This window comes from Toxorhynchites rutilus, chromosome 3, assembly GCF_029784135.1.
Source record: "Toxorhynchites rutilus septentrionalis strain SRP chromosome 3, ASM2978413v1, whole genome shotgun sequence".
Lineage (NCBI taxonomy): Eukaryota > Metazoa > Arthropoda > Insecta > Diptera > Culicidae > Toxorhynchites > Toxorhynchites rutilus.
In genome coordinates, this window is record NC_073746.1 from 191,693,037 (window position 1) to 191,713,276 (window position 20,240).

Genomic DNA, 20,240 nt, shown 5'->3' on the forward strand with positions numbered 1-20,240 from the left:
GATAAACAAATTAGGACGAAGCTCTGTGTTGGTCGATTTACCTCTCGACACAAATTGCGGCCATTCTGAATCGTGTCCCCATAGAAAGTCAGGAGCCTGGAACCATCTACCTTCGGGGGATAAATCGGGACGACCATCCCACTTCGTGGCATCATCTGCTACATTCTGCTTGCTGGGCACCCAGTGCCACTTGTTGGTTTCAGTGATGTCTAGGATGTCACTCACGCGGGCCGCAACGAACTGCGTGTATCTTCGATGGTCGGAATTAATCCAGCAAATTACGTCCCACGAGTCGGACCAGAAAAAACGTTCGGAGATGTGTACGGAAAGCGTCTCGATTATCGTTTGAGCCAGTTTCGAACCGATGACAGCCGCAAGTAGTTCGAGCTTGGGGATGGACAAGAACTTTAACGGGGCCACTCGGGTTTTAGCTGATACTAAAGCACATTCTATGACGCCGTCTCGAACGAAGCGAAGATATGAAGCTGCGGCGTATCCATTTTCGCTGGCGTCCACGAAAGTGTGGAGCTGTACGACATGTCCATCGCCGAGTGTGGTGCGAATCCGATAACAGCGAGGAACTCGTACATTTTCCACCTCTGGCAGAACATTCAGCCACAACCGCCATTTTTCGTAGGACACGTCGTCAATTCGTTCATCCCACGTCACTCCGGAGCGCCAGATTTCCTGTAGAAGCACCTTAAGAAACATGAGGAAATGTGCGATAAGCCCGAGAGGGTCGAATATAGTCATTAGTACTCGGAGCACCTCTCTTTTCGTAGGACATCGTTTGCCCTTCAACAGCGCTTGATCGTATCGGTTCCACCCGATTTTATACGCAAACGAATCCGATGTGGTGCACCACCACATCCCTAATACCTTCTCAGCAGCGACATCGGACGAAAGATCCAGATTCTTTTCCTGGACAGCCCCTTCTAGAAGTGCTTTTAATACCTGGTTTGAATTGCTGATCCAGTTGCGGATCTCAAACCCGCCTTGCGAGTGGATGTGCTTTACTTCCTGTGCCAGTTGAATAGCCTCGTTCTCTGACTCAACGCTTACCAGCATATCGTCGACGTAGTGTCGCTTAATGATTACGTCCGCAGCGGCTGGAAACTGCTTGACAAATCGTTCTGCATTGACGTTTTAAACGTACTGCGCACAGCTCGGTGAACAGCATGCTCCGAAGGTCATAACCTTCATTACGTACGTCTCGATATCTCCTCCTGGATTGCGCCAAAAAATCGCTGGCATTGCTGGTCGGCTTCCACAATTTCCACTTGGTGGAAATCTCCCTAATATCTCCTGTTAGACCGATACGGTTTTCACGGAACTGAAGCAAGATAGAGTACAGCGAGCACAATTGATCCGGACCTTTCAAGAGCGCGGAATTTAACGACTTTCCGTAGGCTGAGGCCGCGGCGTCCCAAACGATCCTGATCTTCTCGGGTTTGTTTGGGTTTGTAACCGGAAAGAATGGCAGGTACCAGACCCTGGAAAATGTTCGAGATAGTTCCTGTGGTAAAATCTTTCGGATGTATCCTTTCTGAAGATATTCGTTGATTTTGCAGTTAAGAGTTTCCGCTAAGACCGAGTCTTTCTGCATACGTTTTTCCATGGAGTAAAACCGACGGAGAGCCATCTCTCGACTATCAGGCAAACGAATATCGTCGTAGCGCCAGAGTAATCCCGATTCGTAACGACCGTTTTTGAGCTTGATAAGGGTTTTTAGAAGTGTTTGTGTTCGACGTTCCTCTGAAGATAGTGGGATGTTGTCTGGCTTTACGATTCCAAGACCCTCCAAGGCGAAAAAATTTTTCATTGCAACATGTAAGTCTTCATCCGAACCCGGGGAGTGAAAAGCGCATTGCACAACATTCTGTGATTCATTTGAGCTTCCACCGAAAACGGTCCATCCTAAGCGTGTTTTTGCTGCTACCGGTTCGTTCATCAAACCTTCTTTGTATTTTAAAATCAAACCGAGATGGGCATGCTTCACGCCGATAAGAAGACGCGGTTGAGCGTTTTGATAGGAATCGACTGGCAAGCGTCGAAGATGCGGGTAGAGGTCAGCTAATTCGTTCATTTTGAGTGACTGACAAGGAAGCAGCAGCTCCTTCACCGTTCTCACCTTGTGGAGACGGAATTCTTCGTTGCCTTTCTGAATCCCGGTTATTCCCAGGCTTACGATTTGAGAGGTACCCTCGAAGCGCTCATTACCGCCTGTCCAACGTAGACTCAGTGGACTAACCTCTCCTCCAAGTTGAAGTGCATCGGCTAGTTCTTGGTCGAGAAGTGTCAATTCAGGACCGTCATCAAAGAAGGCAAATGTCTTTAATGTTCTACTGGGACCGCGAAGAATCACGGGAATATAGCGGAATAGTGCATCGCCTGGCATTGAACGATGAGTATTACATCCGTATGATTGACTTGTACCTGGTTGCTGAATTGCAGTAGCACTCTGTGACGGTGTGGCTTGCTGTACTTGCATCTCGTGATGTAATAGAGTACATCCATTTCTACCGCAGGGTTTTGATTTGCATTTTCCATTATGCTGGCGGAGGCACTTGCGGCATAAATGAAACTCTCTTACAGCGGCCCACCTTGCGTCTCGGGAAAGCTCCTGAAATCTCTTGCATCTGTCTGCCGTCTTGCAGCCCCCTTTACATACAGGACATTCGTTTATCGGCACGTATGGCATCTTCACAGAGGAGTGATAACTAGATATTGCTGTAGAGGGTCCGTCTGGAGATTCAGTATGTGCGTTGAGAAAGACGTTTCCTTTTCTGAAACCATGGCTTTCTTTTCTAATTTTATTTGGTTCAAAGGATATTGGAGTTGTCACGGTACTAGCCGCTTCGGCTAGAGAATACAACCAGTTTCCGAAAGTCGCCAAGTTGACTCTGGATATCGATTGACGATAGTAGGCCCAATCCAACTTAATTGATGGAGGAAGTTTACCTACCAATTGTTGTAGGAGTGCAACGTTGTAAAGGTGGTCTTCTAGCCCACAAGCATCCACGGTGGCACAGAAGTTTTGGACACTTACTGCGAAGTCGACAATGGTTTCCAATTTGTCCTCCCTCAGGGATGGTAAAGCATTGATCTTGGCCATTAACGAATGTATAATGGCCTCCGGTTGGCCAAACAGCATTTTGAGGGTGGCAATTATGCCCGGGACGTTTGATGGATGCATCAGTCGACTTTTGACCGCTTCGTAGGCTCTGCCTTTTAAGCACTTTTGCAGTCTGAACACGTTTTCAGCATGAGTGAAACCGTACATCTCCGTAGTACTATTGAAAGTTGATAGAAAAATTGGCCAGTCATCGGGACAGCCAGAGAATAGAGGCAAATCTCTCGGGATGGCTTGGCGAGCAGCTAGATGTTCCTTCGAAAGCACCTCACGTGTTTGTACTATGGGAGTAAGCGATGCGGAGGGACCGAGATTTACTGGAACGCGCCTACCTTCGAGATGGTTGACAACGGTAGGATGCGATGGCATGCTGTCGAAGTTCACGGGAGCGTGTCTATCTTCGGAGGGATTGATAACATGGCTATGGTGAGGGGGAATATCCGCGATCGGATCTAGATGACTGGGATGATCAGTTTGAATTACGGAACTGCGCCTATATTGATCCATAGGTCTCGAATCAATTCTCTCCTCATTTTGTGATAAACATTCCCTGGATCGCAGCGTCTCTCGTGTCAGTCGTATGGATCGGTTCTCGTTGTTTTCATTGACTACTTGGCTTTGGTTGCACGTCGAATGTTGCTGAGGATTGAATACGTTGCTCATCGCTCCCTCCTGCTGTACACGGTTTACGTCGCAGACCCAACTTCCCACACAACTCATGCCTCCGTGGTGGCTTCCTTCAAACGGCTGAGTCATCTGTCGTAATAAATTATATTTTTTGTCCACGTACGAACGCCTCTTTGAAGTTTCCATTTGATCAAGAGCACGTTCCTCTTCTAGCTTCAGAAGCTCCAACTTTACTAGATCATTATTCGTCGAAGCATGAGCAGCAGCCGGTGATACCCTCCGTGGTTGCTCCGAAACTGCCTTTCTGCTATACTGCTTGCTGGCTTTGGCCTCTTTCAGTGACATCGTCTTGAACGGCAAGATCTCATCAGTTTGCTTGAGCGATGGAACTGCTGTAAACAATTGATTCGGGGTGATCGCAGGTTTCTGCTTGCTGCATCCTGCTTCACTTTTGGCTAGCGTAGAGTTTTTGGCGGGATTCGAACTTTGTTGCTGGAGCCCTTTTGTGGCAACACAGTTGGGACAGACCCAGCTTTGGTGTTCTATATCCGCAGTTACGTCCACGCACGCGAAGTGATGCCATTTGTTACACTGGTCGCATTGAACCATATCCGTATCGGCTCCTCCACACGTTTTGCAAGACCGACCGGGGATGGTTTCATCTTGTTTCGGCGTCGAATCCTTCATTACTACCACTGGGTTTTTTGACGGGACATTTTCCGATCGCGCTGTTGGTTTGGTACGACCCGGCATTGTGACGGCAGTCGATTAGTCAGTTGGTTAAATGTAAATTATATGATGTTGAACTTCGATCAACAGGACTGAAGATTTCCGAAATAATATCCTCCGGGACGGAAATAAAATTTACACGATCCGATTTTATATGGAGATATAATTTACCTATAAGTTAATTCATATTATAGTGATTTCGTTTATATATTAATTCAATCGCTTACGTTTAGTTTCCTTTTCAATTCTTCTAGTCCTTTGATTTCTGCTTCAACTAACTGCCCAACTAGCGTGTAGTCCGTAACCTATATCATTAAGATTCAGCGTTTTATTATTTTATTTTATTTTGCTGTAGGTTTTAGAATTGGACTCACCACTAGTATTAAGTAGAATAATAGAAATTTTAATTATATACTATATATACTAAGTAGAATAATCTAATTTTAAACTATATAAGAAACGATCCTGTGATTCCAACTGTGATAATAGTTTTTATAGGCACTAACAAAAGACTCCTTCAATACGCAATGGTTTGTCTACTCCTTTATTCGCTGTCATCGTTGCTTCCGCTTTGCTGTCAATTGTTTCATCGTTGACGCTAGGTGCAATACCTTTGACGGTAGGTGCGTATACAACAATATCAATGCACGCATTGCACTGAATATTAACGAGTGGCATCTTCCGTGCATCGTCATCGAAGACGAATAATCTCTCTGAGTTTCAAGTGTGTATAATTCAAAAGAAGAAGAAGAAGAAGTGCATCGCCATTCAACAAGCATCAAATACGCGTCTAACAGATGCATAGAGTTGCAGTGCTAAAAATGAAACATCGCAAGAATGACCGTTTAAGAAAATCGTTTCTCGACTCTCGGTCGATACCGTCAACAAATTTTCTAAGTTCTATGTTTTGCGCAATGAAAACATGCTACACACAAAAAAACAAACACTGATGTTTAGAAGCGACCTAAAATTATTTGTACTCTTCTCTTTTTTCGCCTGCTTTGCCATGCTTCGGATGGTTGTGTTAATTGCAATGCCAGATGCACTTCAAGTGAAATATTCACTAGCGTTCACAGCTCGAAGGGATACATTTAACACAAAACGAGCAGAATAAGCGACCTTTGTTGTTTCGGGCACAGACATATTCTGAGAATTTTCCTCAGAGGCGATGCAATACTTATACGCTAGCGACAGCTTACATACTATGCAAGGGTGGAGTTTACTTCGCATTTTTTTCTTTTCGCTATCCCCCTTCGTTGTTTCTGTTCTAGCGGCTGCATAAGCTACCCGTTATTGACAGCTCTGTTCAGGAAAGCACAAAAATGGACAGAACAAATGTATGGAAATTGGGAATTCTTCCATTTTTCATCAATTTAAACCATATACAGACTATGGGATTGTAATGTATAGCATATCAAACAAAAAAATCTTAGAAAAATTTCCAATCGAATACAAAACGTTTAAATCCGTTCATAGCAAAAAAAGTAGTTATTAACGTTAACTTTATTTCATAAAAAGTGACCTGTTTTCTGATTTGGCACCCTTAATGTAAGACGTAGTCCTACGTCAAAATTGGAGGCGATATACATACATCTAAGACACATTACTTGTATGATGTGTATAACTGGCATGTGCATATGAAATTGGAGGCCATATACATGTATATGGGGTATATGATGTAATATAAACGATAATTATACGATTTATTATTTTCTAGGATGTATGTATATCGCCTCCACGTTTGCATGTATGGGCTGGCTAGGCGCATCATATACATGCAATTCATATTAATCATAATTGTATGTTTGTGAATATAATCCTCGAAATAAAATAATTACACTAAACCTTCATTTCAAACAACTTATGCAGTTACCAAATCACGCAATAAACATCAAGAATTGCTGGGAACCTCTTATCAATATTTGTTCAAATTTAAAAATGTGCTTAACTCCAGTTTTGTTGACAACTTTTATGCATTCAATTAAATCGTACGATAAATCATATATAAACATAAACATTCCCACCTTTCATCCTTCATTAAACACCTCGTAGTAGAAATCTGTCAGTATGCATACACTCTCCTACGAAACATAGTGGAAAAACATATATTCGTCGATGTAAACAAGCAGTGAAAAAGGAGACACTTTTCGACGAGTGATTTGTATGAAGTTCCACTGCCGTGCTGCATGTGTGAATTGGTCGAGACGTCGACGGAACGTGTACGTTTTTTCCCGTAACGTTCTATGTGAATCGCACATTAAGATGCCATCAATTGAATTTCGTCTCCTGTGACGCTAATACGTAAACAGAAAAAAGATGACCCACCTCCTACTCCTATAAATATTTGAACAGGTCGACGTTTTGGTCTCTTAATTTGGGTAGACATAACTATTATCTAAGTTATGTACCAAATTAAGAGACCAATATTATAAAACAAAGATCGAAGCGAACTGACGAACTGTTGCAGACATGTATTTTGTTGTATTCGTCTCTTCCTGTAGATCAATATAGTGAAAAGAAAAATCGAAAAAATTTCTGAATATCCTGAAGGACGGAAAATTTTGGAAAATTGAATTCGAAATTGGTTCAATTTGAGTCATCTATATTTCGTTGTTTTCTTCTCTACCCGTAGACCAATATAGCGGAGAGAAAAATCGGAAAATTGAATTCCCATATGTTCTACAATTAGCTAAGCGTTGTTAGTCTATTTGATGTTGGCGCTAACGAAATTGATTTTTGTTCGAAAGTGTAAAAAGATTTTCAGACGGAATAACGCATTACTATATCTTCTATCTATATAAACAAAATAGGAAGGCCAAATGTGTTGGTGTGTCCTAAATCCGAGGAAGGAATGGTCCGATTTGAGCTGTCTTTATTTTGTAATATTCTCTGTATCAAACATGTATTCCATGCAACGGAGAAACATGTTATTTCCAAATGCTTGAAGAATCTTGAACGAGAATTGTGTCTGAAAATAATTTTATATTATAAGGACGAACAGTACTAGACAATTTATAGTGAAAGGAAATTGTAAGGGGTCAAACGGTAATCAATCATAGAAGATTTCAGTGATTGGACTCACTAACGTTCACTTAGTAAGAAAACGGGGATGTTTGAAAGTATTCAAATCAAAAAATCGGGACGAAGTTCGTCGGGTCAGCTAGTTATAAACATAATCGAAGCAGGTTGTTTCGTTCCGTCTAGTCCTGGTCTGCTTATCAACATTGGAACAATGGTAGAGTTGATTATACGATATTCTACACATCCTGAAATTTGGAACACGCGATGTTTCAACAAGTCGTACATCCGTCATTAATGTCAACAATGATGATCCAGGATCAAAGATACAATGCTGGTGTACTCTCTCTATCTTCGGAATGGACAAAATGTTTGATTCCAAAATATGAGTCAACGTCATTGGCTTAATGTGAACATTGAAATTATGGCAAATTACCTCATTCATTTCAACAAATACTGTTGTGAAAAACTTACCTTAGAAAGTTCCTAGATACATGGTGATTTTCTTTATGTTGCAAGTTCAATGTGCTTGGTCTCATTGCAAATAAGTTTGATATCTAGAGCGATACTAGAGTAGATTGTCTTAACAAACTCTCCATCAATCTTGTTTGCGCCCACAAAGTAATAACGGAACATGCAGCATACAAAACATATAGTCCATCCTTCCAGTTTGCATCCAGACCTATGACCTAAAATCGACAAATGAATTTATTTTCATCTAATATACTTTTCGATATATTCATCCACTAAGTTCAAGCACATCACATTATAGTTCTTTGAATACGCTTTTTTCTCGTTTTAATTCATTGGGTTGGATTGGGGAACCATCCGAACATTTTGGAAATTGAAAGTTGTTTCCAATGTCTGGGCAAAATATTGTGCAGCAACCCTAGGTTCATGCTCATGAAGATTCAAAACAATCGGAAGCACTCATATTCAGGTTCAAAAAATAAACTTAATTCCCAGATCATAATACTCACGTTTTCATTTGATTTATTTGTCGCTTTGAACAAATCATATCCGTGATTCAGAGTATTTCATATCATTGTCAGCAAATATATGATTGCGAATATTTCGTCGAATAAAGGATCCTTTAGGATTGACTTGACTTTAAGCACCAGCAACGCATGAAGCGATGAAGATGACTGATATAAGGTGGGACTATGATCCTACACAACTTTTTGGCGTCATTACATTACTTATGTGTACTTTGATACAACTATCATGTTCGCTTTAATGAAATCATTGAGAATATGAAATAATTGAGGAAATACCTTATGTAGAATATTTACTCAGTTATTCTTACGAACTATGCGATCGAAAGTAAATGAATTTGTGACTTCACATCGCTATAGTTGAACAACCACTATGGCACGATTGTAACTGTTTTATTTCCTTAGTATTGACTAGCGGCCCAATTCTATGTTTTAATAAGTTTACCGCAAAGTCATTGGAATAGCTTTGCTGTTGCACTCAAACAGACTCTCGCAACAACGCAGACGCACACACTCTCTCACACAAAAAACGCATCGCAGCTGCTCACTGCTCACTCTCTCACTATGTTTGTGTTTACGTCAAGAATACGAACATTTACGACCGTTTACGACTGTTCACGACGACCGCGCTTTATTTTTTAGCGATTTTATTTATAGTAAGAATACCTTGATGAAATGAACTCATCAAAAACTGAAAAGGGTAAAGTGTCAATTTCAGTTACGGAATCCTCTGAAACTGGAACGGTACAACAACACAATACAAATCGCAAAATTGAATCGAAATGAATAAATCACAAGTAAGTTGCGTTCTGTTTCAGTTACCCCGTAACTAGAGATTAGCGAATAATGTTTTTTTCTACTCTAAGTAATTGCACAATGTTTCTGTGGTTCCTAGGATTTGAACGTATGCTCTGGAGGTATTTAGTGACTGCAATTGTACATACGCTTGCTTGGACGATCGTCCAACATAATATGTCGATTTAAAAGCGCTCTCATTGCCGCTTATATACATTAGAGTGCCAATGAAAATGGCCATTTCGAATTTTCAAAGGGAACTTGATTAAAAATGCTGATTCCCACGATAAACTACACTATGCAAAATATCAGCTCAATCGGATTTCATTTACAAGTGTCGTACAGTGGTCAAAGCTTGAGTTGAAACCTAGGTGTATAGAGGAATTGAAGTGAAGTATCGGAATTTAATGATGATGTCACATTCATGCCGATTTTAGGAACAAATCAGAAGCGTTGGGTTACTTTTGAGGAATATTATCGTTCATGGCTTTATTAAATTTGTTCATTATTCAGATTTTTTTTTCGCTCGGTATGTTTCTCGTACCTATGTGTGTCTTGGGGGAGTGATTGTTCTATAGACAGAGCGTTGGCCGTGTGTGGTGGAAAGCAAGGCGGATCAACGTCTCGTCAGCCTCTATTATCGCTTTGGAACCTAGCATACCACTTCATGGTTGGTAAACAACTCAAGTAAGCGTACCATCGAGCCATCGGCACTTCGTGTACCTGCAGTCATAAAATAGACCCCGTTCGTGGCCCTCAGCTTCTTGTCCAGTAACTCCTATCCCTACCTCCCATTGTGCCATCTGGGTACGAGTAACCAAAGTGAAGATCGGGTAACCAACCTCGGTCAGATTTTGATCGTATGCTGACAGGGAAGGGGGTCTATTCGAACGTAACCATGGAGGTGCGGCACAAGACAGTTTCTTTTCCCCATGATAGGGTGGCTGAGCACTGTTATCGTGGCAGTGTAAGACTCTAAATAGAATCATGATGGTCCTCCGGCAAGACAGGGGGCTGGTGCAGGTCCTGCAAGTCATCCTGAAAAATTGAACGCAAAGGGAAATCCTCAAAATATTCGAGATAGGACAATCGGACTAGACCCACGCAAAGAAAACGAACTAGAAATTGAAAACTCGTGACATGGAACTGGAAGTTTCTCAACTTTTTTTTGTGAGTACCCGAATTCCTTTGAAAATATTTAGAGCCCGCAATTTCAAAATCTTATGACGGGTTTACATTAGGGAGATCTATAGTTATAGATGGATTTATTCACCCGAAAATAGATGTAAACGGGTGAGAATATATATGATACACTTCTTCGAGGTATATATGTATAGAATGTATAGAATAAATTCAGGCATATGTAAACGCTGGTGAATTTCTCACTGGTGAGAAATCACTAAAGTTGGATGCAGTTCTACTTCAGGTGAATAAATTCACCGAAAATATGAATATATTTATTATATAAGTTCGCGCTAGTGTAAACGGTTGATGCGATTTCTAAAAATCTCATAATTTTTCTTCACACGAATATATCACTAGTCTAAACCCACCCTTAGTGCTGCAGGAGTGTGATTCAAAGGCTCAATGATACGATTGTTTCAAGATGGTTATATTATCTACCACAGCTGCGGCAGTACACAAGAGCTAACTACTGCTTTCATTGTGATGGGGGAGATGCAGAAACGGGTGATTGGCTGGTAGCAATTAAACGGAAGAATATGCAGATTGAGGATGCGAGGCAGCTTTTAATCGACGGTCAGCGATTCTCACATATCATCGACGTCAAAATCTATCGTGGAGCTAACATCGATTCAGACCACTACTGGAATCACTGGCCATCAGGCAAAACATGAAAATTTCCTTAGCGGTTTCGTAACATTTTTCCTTTCTTGCTAAAATATTCAAGATCCCAAATTTGAACGCAATCTGATTTTTTTTATGACTTTTCAAAGCTTGGTATACTGACGTTTTTTGACGTCAAAAAATTGTAATGGGTTGTATCTAGCACACGACCGCAGTTTTCGACGTAGAACTACGGAATTATTTCATTCAATCCACTTGTTTATCACTTCGGATATTATTTTAGAATGCATCGAAATTTTTATAATATCTTTTTAGCTATTTAATTTGTTATTACTTCGGTACTCGACTCGACTTGAAAGAGTCGAGTGGAGTCGAAAGCTATCAGCACTCGTTCATTTGGTTCAATTAACATCAGACTTTCTCCTTCCCACTCAGATATCGATCACAAACTATGAACCCTTTTGCTTCTAAATTCCGTTTGAGATGTGATTGAACCCCATAACATGCAACAGTGAGGTTACCCTACTGGAATTTGAAAGCATACTTTCATGAATTATACGTTTATCTAAATAAATGCAGTGTATATCTATATTCCAAAATTTTGGATACTCTTCCATATCCACACTAGCCCAAAAAATTCTCGTATGCTGCTTTTCTTTGTCGTAGTACACCTTGATACAGAGGGCTTCCTCTCCTTGTATCGATCTGTGTGTGTATGTGTGTGAAATCAGCATTAGGCATGGATGATATCCGCTCGTTGTGTTATGCTAGCTCACTCGCATCTGTGTTTTCGTTCTATTTTATTTTTGGTTTCCGCCTCTAGCCCCGAGAAAAGCCCTTGTGGAAACAAACTCTATTCCATACTCCTCCTTCACCCGACAAGAAAACAATCCTCTCCCGCTCGACGCTCTGCGGTAACCATGTTGCTTCGATGACCACCAAACAAGAAGTGGTGTGGCTTCAAATCGCGGATGGCTTATTAGAACCAAATATGTTGAAAACGATTTGAAAAATAGTGTATCAGTTGCTCGTTATTGACAGCTCTGTTCGGGAATTCACACAAATCGGCAGAAAAAATGTATGGGAAAACGAGAATGCTTCCAGTTTTCATTAATTTAAACTGTTTAGGCATTAATGTATTGTGCTGTATAGTATATCAAACGAATCTTAGAGAATTTCCGATTCCATTGGTGTGCAAAGTATCAGAATTTGTTCGCTGTGAAAATAGTTATTAACGTTAACTTTATTTCACAAAAACGTGACCTGTTTTCTGATTTGGCACCCTTCCTGAAAGACGTAGTTCTACGTCAAAAAAAGTTGTTCGGAACAAAGCATTCATTAGATATTGCAAAATTTGATCATATTAGGCCCGACAAAATAAAAATTAATAAAAAAAAAGTGTTGCCTACCCGTACCACCAATAACGGGCAGTTAACGCATTCGTTTCTGTCCGTATTTCCAGCTCGATATAAGCTCATATATGAATCGTTTGAATTTGTGGATTATTTCTTCGAGAAATAGTTTTTGGGAGCGTGTATGGGTTATACCTATGATATAACCGCAAGGTTGACGTAGGACTGCAGTTGGCTTAGTAATCATTTGTGTTTCTTCAATTATTAATAATCGCACCAGGATGTTCCTTATTGGGTAAGATGTCGTCGCTGCACAGAGCTATATTTTATGTGTATTGATTAAATTAGTGAATGAATGAAACGAATTCAATTGCAAACAAATCCCAATCAGCATTGGGAAAACGTTATCGCAGCAAATAGTTATCAACATTTTGCCTAATCATCAAACGATATTCGTAGTAGTTCAATGAGCTGGTGAGACAAAGCGGTGCATTTGTACCCACTTTTGTAGACCGTGTTGGCAAAACGAATTCCGGAGTGAAAAAATGAATGGGGGTATAAAAGTAGTCAGCAGTACCGCAATACCGCAATACCGATACCGATAAACCCAATTTCTTGGTTTCCGAGTTACGGAAAACGCAAACGAGTAACAAAAGCGCTGCTTGCATCTAATTTGCAATGCCAATTTCCCCAGGCTCCATTGTTTTGAAGTCTGTGTTAGAGAAACATTCCAATTTGCAAAAACACAAGCGAGTACAAACGTATCCGCTGCTTGCATCTACTTTGCCGTGCCGATTTCCCCATGCTCCATTGTTTTAAAGTCTGTGTTAGGGAAACGTCTCGATTTGCAGAAACGCAAGCAAGTATAAAATCACCCGCTGCTTGCATCTATTTTGCCATGCCGATTTCCCCGATTTCCATTGTTTTGAAGTCTGTGTTAGGGAAACATTCCAATTTGCAAAAACGCAAGCGAGCACAAAAGTATCCGCTGCTAGCATCTATTTTGCAATGCCGATTTCCCCAGGGTACATGATTTTGAAGTCTGTATTAGGGAATCGCAATCAAAACTGAGTTTGTAGCGTGCATATGTATTAGTGATCTGTTGGGCAGGCAAAAGAGATCGCTGCATAGGATTTATATGGATTGACAAGATTGAGCTTTGTTTAAATAATAATTTTAGCGAAATAGCTATAGAAATTACGCGCTACACTATTATAATAACATGCGAATATATGTCTCTTTACATAAAAATATTTACTTTTAGCGTCAAAGCCATATACACGGGGAAAATAGAAATTTCTGTTATGGCTATGATCCATATCAATGGAAGCAGATTGATTATTCAAAAAGTTTCACAGAAACAATGCAAATTACACATTGCGATTGTACAGCCGGATTAGGTGAAGTGTGCTCCCATTTAGGCTTTGTGCTTTTGCCCTAAATTGCTGGTCTCGTGAAGAAGTAAAGTATAATGAATATTCGTGTACAGATATCCTTAATCGGTGGTTAGTTTCGCCAAAAAAGCAGATGATTATGTTGAAATTAAGAACATATTCAGCCAGAAAGATAAACCAACCCTCAGATATGATTTCCGGGTACCTGAATGCTCTGTGGAGAAGTGAAAAATAGTTATAAGAAAATTGATCGGAAACGAAAAAAATTCATCAATTCCATCAATAACTTTTGAAAAGGTCCTATGTAACAAATGTAAACAAATCGAGTTAATGGATGCACGCTATTAGTTTTCAATCATTGAATGTATTACAAAAACAATCGTTCACGTATCTATCTTCTTCATCTTTTTGTCGCCGATACAAAAAATATCCAATGTACAGATTCGAATTTTAAGCACCCGGCTGTTACTTCGGACGCTATTCCTCCGACGGCCGAAACGTCCGAAGTAACAAAGCAGTCAAAACAACTCGCAGTCGTACTTCGGTCGTTTTGGAATTTGTTTCTTACAGGTGTTGTTATCGATTTCAGTGTAATTCAACGAGTGATAACAATAATAATCAGTCTTTAGAACGAAATGCTGATATTTGGATTGTTGTTTATTAGTTAGTTTCAAATTTTTATAGTGCAACGTAATATGTCCATTGTGCAAACGCGGGCAGTCAAAACGTTCAATGTAACATTTTTCGCTCCGAGGCTTCAACCTTAATCTCAAATCACGGAACAATAGTTACGATTGGTTTTACGAAGTTATTCTTGACAGCTAGTGGTGAAAACAGTGATAAAGATTGATAGCTTTTAAGACAATTCGCGAAATAATGTTCGGGTCTTCAACTACGTTTTTCTCGAGTTGGCGAAAATGTTACATTGGACCTTTTCAAAAGTTACGCGAGAATTGGCGAATTCATGGAAAATACGAACGAGATCGAACGAGAGCTCGAGCCTCTGTGTCTTGAATCTAGGTCCGAACATGCTGATAATCCTTTCCTGTTATTTTTTCGATTCAAATCTAGTGGGAAAGTCGCTCAATGAACATCGCGAAATAGATGATAGTATGTTAAGCAATATGCGTCACACAAAAGCTCTTGTTCGGTGAATAGCTTGTCTAACTGTTCCACAAACTTCTGTTAGATCTATGGAATATTTCGCGCTAATAGAAAGATCTGAACTATATTTAAACCATCTAACAGAACGGCGATTGATAATGAATCAGCTTCTGCTACCTAGAAGCTACGAATGTAAACAAATGATGTTTGCTCAACAGATGCTCTGCATGTATGTGTAGCAAGAGCCTTATTACTATTTAGCGATTATGAAAAAGACGAAGTGACATCATCACAAGCTGTGTTAATAACCAAATTGTTAGACCTTCATTGGTCGATATTGGTTTCATGCACTTCACATTATTAGGTGGTCTACCTTTGATTGTATGTTTTTAAGTAGTCAATTGAGTTGCGTGATGTTTCACATTTTACTTGTTTTTGTTTAAATACATTTATCTGTTTATCTGTAGACTGGTAAACGATGGAGACCCATTCACGAAAAACCCACAATGGATATTGATCGAGGTACAAATACCCATTTAAATAAAATAGTTTCTTGTTTGTGCAGAAGTAATCAACACTTGTTTCTCTGTTTTTAATATATTGCTGCCAGTATGTCATTGGTGCTATCATGCAATGATAACACACATTTCCATAATCAAAATGGAATGATTCACATTTTTACCGCTTTGGTAAAACATGCGCATGTTATAATCCTATGCCATAACATATTATTGTTTTTGGATTATATGATGAATTTGCATGACAAATGTTTTTGCTTAGTTTATCCGATACAATCAAGTAAGAAATTTTGGATTTTTCCTAACAAGTTATAAGTAGTCGACTAGAACATAATCCCATCCTTTCAGTAAGTCTGATATTTCTTGTGTAAATTTTGATACTACTCATTCTAATGCCTTTTTCGTGTTTGTCCTGTTTCACAATTACCCTGTGTCGGCAATTCAAAACATCATAACAGTGGTATATCTTATGCGCGGATGTTTCAATTATTGACTTCGTCCGTTTAGGACAGAGTTGTATTGTTTTAGTTATTCTTAATTTAATTAAAGATCACACAAAGGAAGGTTCATCCGAATTGTGTTTGAGTATTTTATTGTGTTCTTCAAGGCGGTGAAAACCGTCAGAAATTATCCTGGTCATTATATCGACCGGGGATTGAGAGATTTTACTCTGTAAATCCAACCTGCGCTTGACTCTGGAGTTGTGAAGGGGTTTTTCAAATGTCTTCACATGGTACGAAAAAATGTCTTCAAATGTCCTCACAACCATATCGGAGAAAACTATAATTCATAACTTACCTTTAAACGAAGTTTGATAGCTATGTGAATCTATGTTTATTCTAATTTATATTATTATATGACGCATTTCATCAAAATTACCTTGAGATTTTGAAGTTTATTTCAATAAATATGAACAAAAACCATATTGCACAACTGCGAACTGAATTTTATGAATTTAGAAATGATAATTGGCTCGATAAATTGTTGATTGGGTGAATATAGCCCCAGTTCTTTCTCAAAAACGGGACTGTGAAGAACTGTGAAGTTTTGGTTGTAACTCAAACCATATTCATTGAACTAATTATTGAAACGGTATGTAACCGGATGTAACATTAGATTTGTGAAGTGGTCGTTTGAAAGAAATTTGCGTATTAACGTATTGCATAGTATAGACTCAAAATAATAAAAATACAATGCCACAATCATTCGAATTTCCGAGCGCAAATAATATTATGTCTTCTAGAGACAATAGGTCGTATGAATAAAAAAAAGTATTTACTTATTCTGCCCGTTTCCAAGTGAAGTAAACGTTCCTAGTATTTACTTGAATCCGTATGAATAAAAGTTTACTTTACTAATTTGGTTTTCGAATTCGAACATAGTTTTTACTTTGTCAAACATCTATCAACTGATTGTTTAGGTTTCGTTTCAAAACGTTTTTTTTGGACAAAGCGTGAATTCGCGATGAAAAAGGAATAGTGTCGACGTCTGGTGACGACTTTCAATTAGGGACCATAGTTTGGGTCCCTATCTCGTTAGTGTAATACCTATCATATTAGAAGACACGAAGCCAGTTTTCAAATGTTAAAATTTGAATGAAAATGTTCACATCATGTTATTTAATTACTTAAAACACTTTTTTCCGACTTTTATTTAACCCTTTGTCTATACATTTCCAACATCATTACTGAAAATTTTCATTATAATATAAAGTTGTCTTCAAAAACAATATTCGTACAAGATTTTTTCACCACCTGCAAACAAAAGTGTTTTTTATTTAAACAGAATGCCAAATTGGTACGGAAAGGTTAATTTTCATTCATAATTTAAATTTCCAAAACGTGTTCATTCCGCCTGAAAATCAATCAATTTTTTTACGCTCCCCTAAACTAGTAAACGAAGCTCAATGCCATCAATGCAAAAGTTAACTTGTTTAACTTCAAGCGCAAGATAGCAGCATTAAACATAAATCGGATATGACATCAAAACGAATGATAGTGTTTTCAGATTCAAAGTATGCTCATGAGCATACTTGATAATAACGAAGTAAATACTTGATGAATGCTGTTGAATGCATGCATGATTCATACGAAATCAGCTAAACATCCATTTTCGAAAAGTAAATACTTTGTTGTTTCTTTTATTCATACCAAACGTAGTAAAAACTTAATCTCACTGCTCGACTGCTCGAATGAAGTAAAGGTGAATTTTGTTTTTATTCATGCGGCCTAATATGTATTCAGACTGCTTGAAGTTCTCCCGAACAGTCTTCCGAAAAACACTTACACATGTCCACGCGATGTGAAAATTCCATGGTTTTGTTTGAATTCGAACATGATTCTCGCTAGTGTTGAGTGTCTATCCCCAACACGAACAATGATACACAAACATAGACATGTGAAAACAAACACGATGTTTATAATTCAAGAACATCATGTACAAACATATCACCCGATGTCGCAGTATTCATTGCTTTCGTTTCGTTTCTTTTCATACACGGAAAGAAGTTATTCATCCCAAAACATTTCTTCGTAGAATACTTTTGACGTAGGATTACGTCTTTCGGGAACATATTGGGGTACAAATTGAAAATCGAAAATTGAGTATATCGTGAAAATTGTCCAATTTCAAACGCTTATTGCTCAGTCATTCGATGATGGATTGATGAAATTTTTGCTTCAATCGATTTCGGCACTCCATAACAATTTTTCATATTGAAGAAAATAATATATGTCATAAAACTAACTATCGAACAATTGAAAAATCTCAACCCCTATCCTAACGGAAATACCAACTTCTGATTGGTCGAAATTGACGACACATGCGGCGGGTCCCTAACAGAGACACTAAAACCAAGCTGCCTAGGGGAAATCGGCATTGTAAATACATAAAAGTAGGGGGAGCTTTTGCTCCCACCGAAATGTGTTCCCTAACAGAGACATCAAAACCAAGCTGCCCGGGGGAAATCGGCATTGCAAATATATGCAAGTCGGGAGCACTTTTGTACTGCAAGTAAGGTGAGTGATACGATTAATTCTAGCAAATAAAATTTAAATTTGGAACTTTAATGTTGGTTGCTTCGTTAAATTTCATATCAATGATCGATCGTGTATTGTGAAAAATTTAGCACAAGTGTAAGTGTAGAGCAAGGGGACGAATTACCCGCAAAGGAAGGAAAGGAGGGTATAAGGATATAGGGACAATCACACACCAGAACTTGATACATGAAACGATTTATTTCAATTTTCATAAATAAAAACCAAGGTGTGTTATCGCTCGAGAACGGGTCGTTTGGTCTAAGCTGTCTGTTTTGTTGTGTTCATTCTCACCCAAGAAAAGTTTATACAATGAGAAAAATTGGAAAAGTGAAGAAATATTATAAAATATTAGAAAGTGATTTTCCATATGCTCTACATATAAGATTAGGTGTTGTTAGTCCAATTTAAATTCGCATCAACAGATAGCCTAACGGAATCTTACGTCAACTATGCGGTCGTGTCTCGGACACAACCCTCCTGTGACTTTTTTCACAGAAACGAACTTGAAATTTAGGTCGCATTTCAAAAATTGCACGAACTAAGAGGCTATGAGTTCATGCACCAAAATATATATTTTTATTAAGGCTCATATGGCGTCAGCCTAACGAGGCCAGGAGTTCAATATTTTGACAATGTTTGCTTACAACTATGTTAGTAATATGTAACCGATTACTCGCGGTTGGCTCGAGGTTAGTATTACAAGTGTTCTCATAATTGAGATGTTGCAGTCTTCAGTGCTCTGTACGTGTGCCCGACATGGGATACTTCCTATTGGGATGCAGCTGACCGTTAATCAACAACGACCCCCTAGTCTGCACCCCATATCTAGCGTGGTGCGTCTTTTTCGACTCGAGGAATCCAGGATAGAATGATCACTAGCCGGCGCAATCATCAGCTCATGTAGACTTGTCATGAGCGGTACAACCTTTGGCTCTTGTTGAATCATCATTGGACTGCACAACCTTTGGCCCATGTATCTGTAGAGAGTGTGTGTATGTATTGACTTGACTAAGTTACTCCGCTCGACACCGATCATCCAGCACTAGAAGTTGACGTCAATCTACCGACGCCAACTGGATTTGAAGATGTACCAGATCTGACTTCCTTCAATTTCCAGAAAGCTGATTTCGCAGCATTACATCAAGCTATAGCTCAAGTCGACTGGGAATTTCTGGAGACCATCGAGGATGTGGATGCTGCCGTTGCCAGGTTTTCTGATGTCATGACCCGTATCATCGTTGATTGCGTTCCTGTGCGGAGGACTGCACGGAGACCAATCTGGGGCAATAGACGACTGGGAGAACTCAAAAGATTGCGATCCTCTGCTCTCCGGCGTTTCTGTAGGTTGCGCTGTCCATTTGCTAAGCAAGAGCTGAACCGAACGAGCAACGAATACCGTTTGTACAATCGCTTCCTGTATAAACAGTATACGAGGCGTATGCAGAAAAATCTCCGTAGAAACCCGAAACTTTTCTGGTCCTTTGTCAACTCCAAGAGAATGGAAAAAGGCTTGCCCGTGAACATGTTTCTGGTGAACCACTCGGTTAACACTGCACTCGAGAAATGCAATCTTTTCGCTACTCACTTCAAGCGAGCATTCAATTACCGTTCGTCCTCCGAAATGCAAGTTGCTGCCGCCGTTAGAGACACTCAAACCAACGTATTGAATCTTGACATCTTCCGAGTCACCAGCGATGTTGTGGAGGCTGCGATCCGCAAATTGAAGTATTC

The 20,240-nt window shown here is 39.5% G+C and overlaps 3 protein-coding genes across 6 annotated transcripts in view; 1 reads left to right on the plus strand and 2 right to left on the minus strand.

Moving 5' to 3' along the window:
• The window catches only part of LOC129779751 (uncharacterized), a 141,339-nt gene extending 132,179 nt beyond the window's left edge, over positions 1-9,160 (minus strand). Inside the window, exons 1-3 of one of the 2 annotated variants that reach the window (XM_055787410.1) lie at positions 8,800-9,160; positions 8,488-8,738; positions 7,982-8,196 (exon numbers count right to left, since the gene is read on the minus strand). In XM_055787410.1, coding sequence (XP_055643385.1) covers positions 7,982-8,046 — 65 coding nt within the window. In that variant the 5' untranslated portion in view covers positions 8,047-8,196; positions 8,488-8,738; positions 8,800-9,160. Of the gene's footprint in view, positions 1-7,981; positions 8,197-8,487; positions 8,739-8,781 lie in introns of both variants that reach the window. The other variant, XM_055787411.1, reaches the window with a different exon arrangement.
• Positions 1,088-4,833, minus strand: LOC129779750 (uncharacterized). Its single transcript, XM_055787409.1, has 2 exons — positions 4,717-4,833; positions 1,088-4,660 (listed from the first exon to the last, which is right to left on the minus strand). The coding sequence occupies exon 2, from the start codon at positions 4,511-4,513 to the stop codon at positions 1,088-1,090; it is 3,426 nt and encodes a 1,141-aa protein (XP_055643384.1). The 5' UTR covers positions 4,514-4,660; positions 4,717-4,833.
• The window catches only part of LOC129779753 (transcription factor HNF-4 homolog), a 78,882-nt gene continuing 67,567 nt past the window's right edge, over positions 8,926-20,240 (plus strand). For 2 of the 3 annotated variants that reach the window (XM_055787417.1, XM_055787416.1), the window contains exon 1: positions 8,926-9,299. Coding sequence is in view for 1 of the 3 variants with exons in the window: in XM_055787414.1 (XP_055643389.1) it covers positions 15,460-15,475 (16 nt within the window). In the remaining 2 variants the exon portion in view is untranslated. Of the gene's footprint in view, positions 9,300-15,328; positions 15,476-20,240 lie in introns of those variants that run through there. The other variant, XM_055787414.1, reaches the window with a different exon arrangement.

Excerpts from the sequence above, each read along its gene's own strand:
- LOC129779750 (XM_055787409.1), bottom strand. The coding sequence starts at position 4,513 with ATGCCGGGTCGTACCAAACCAACAGCGCGATCGGAAAATGTCCCGTCA.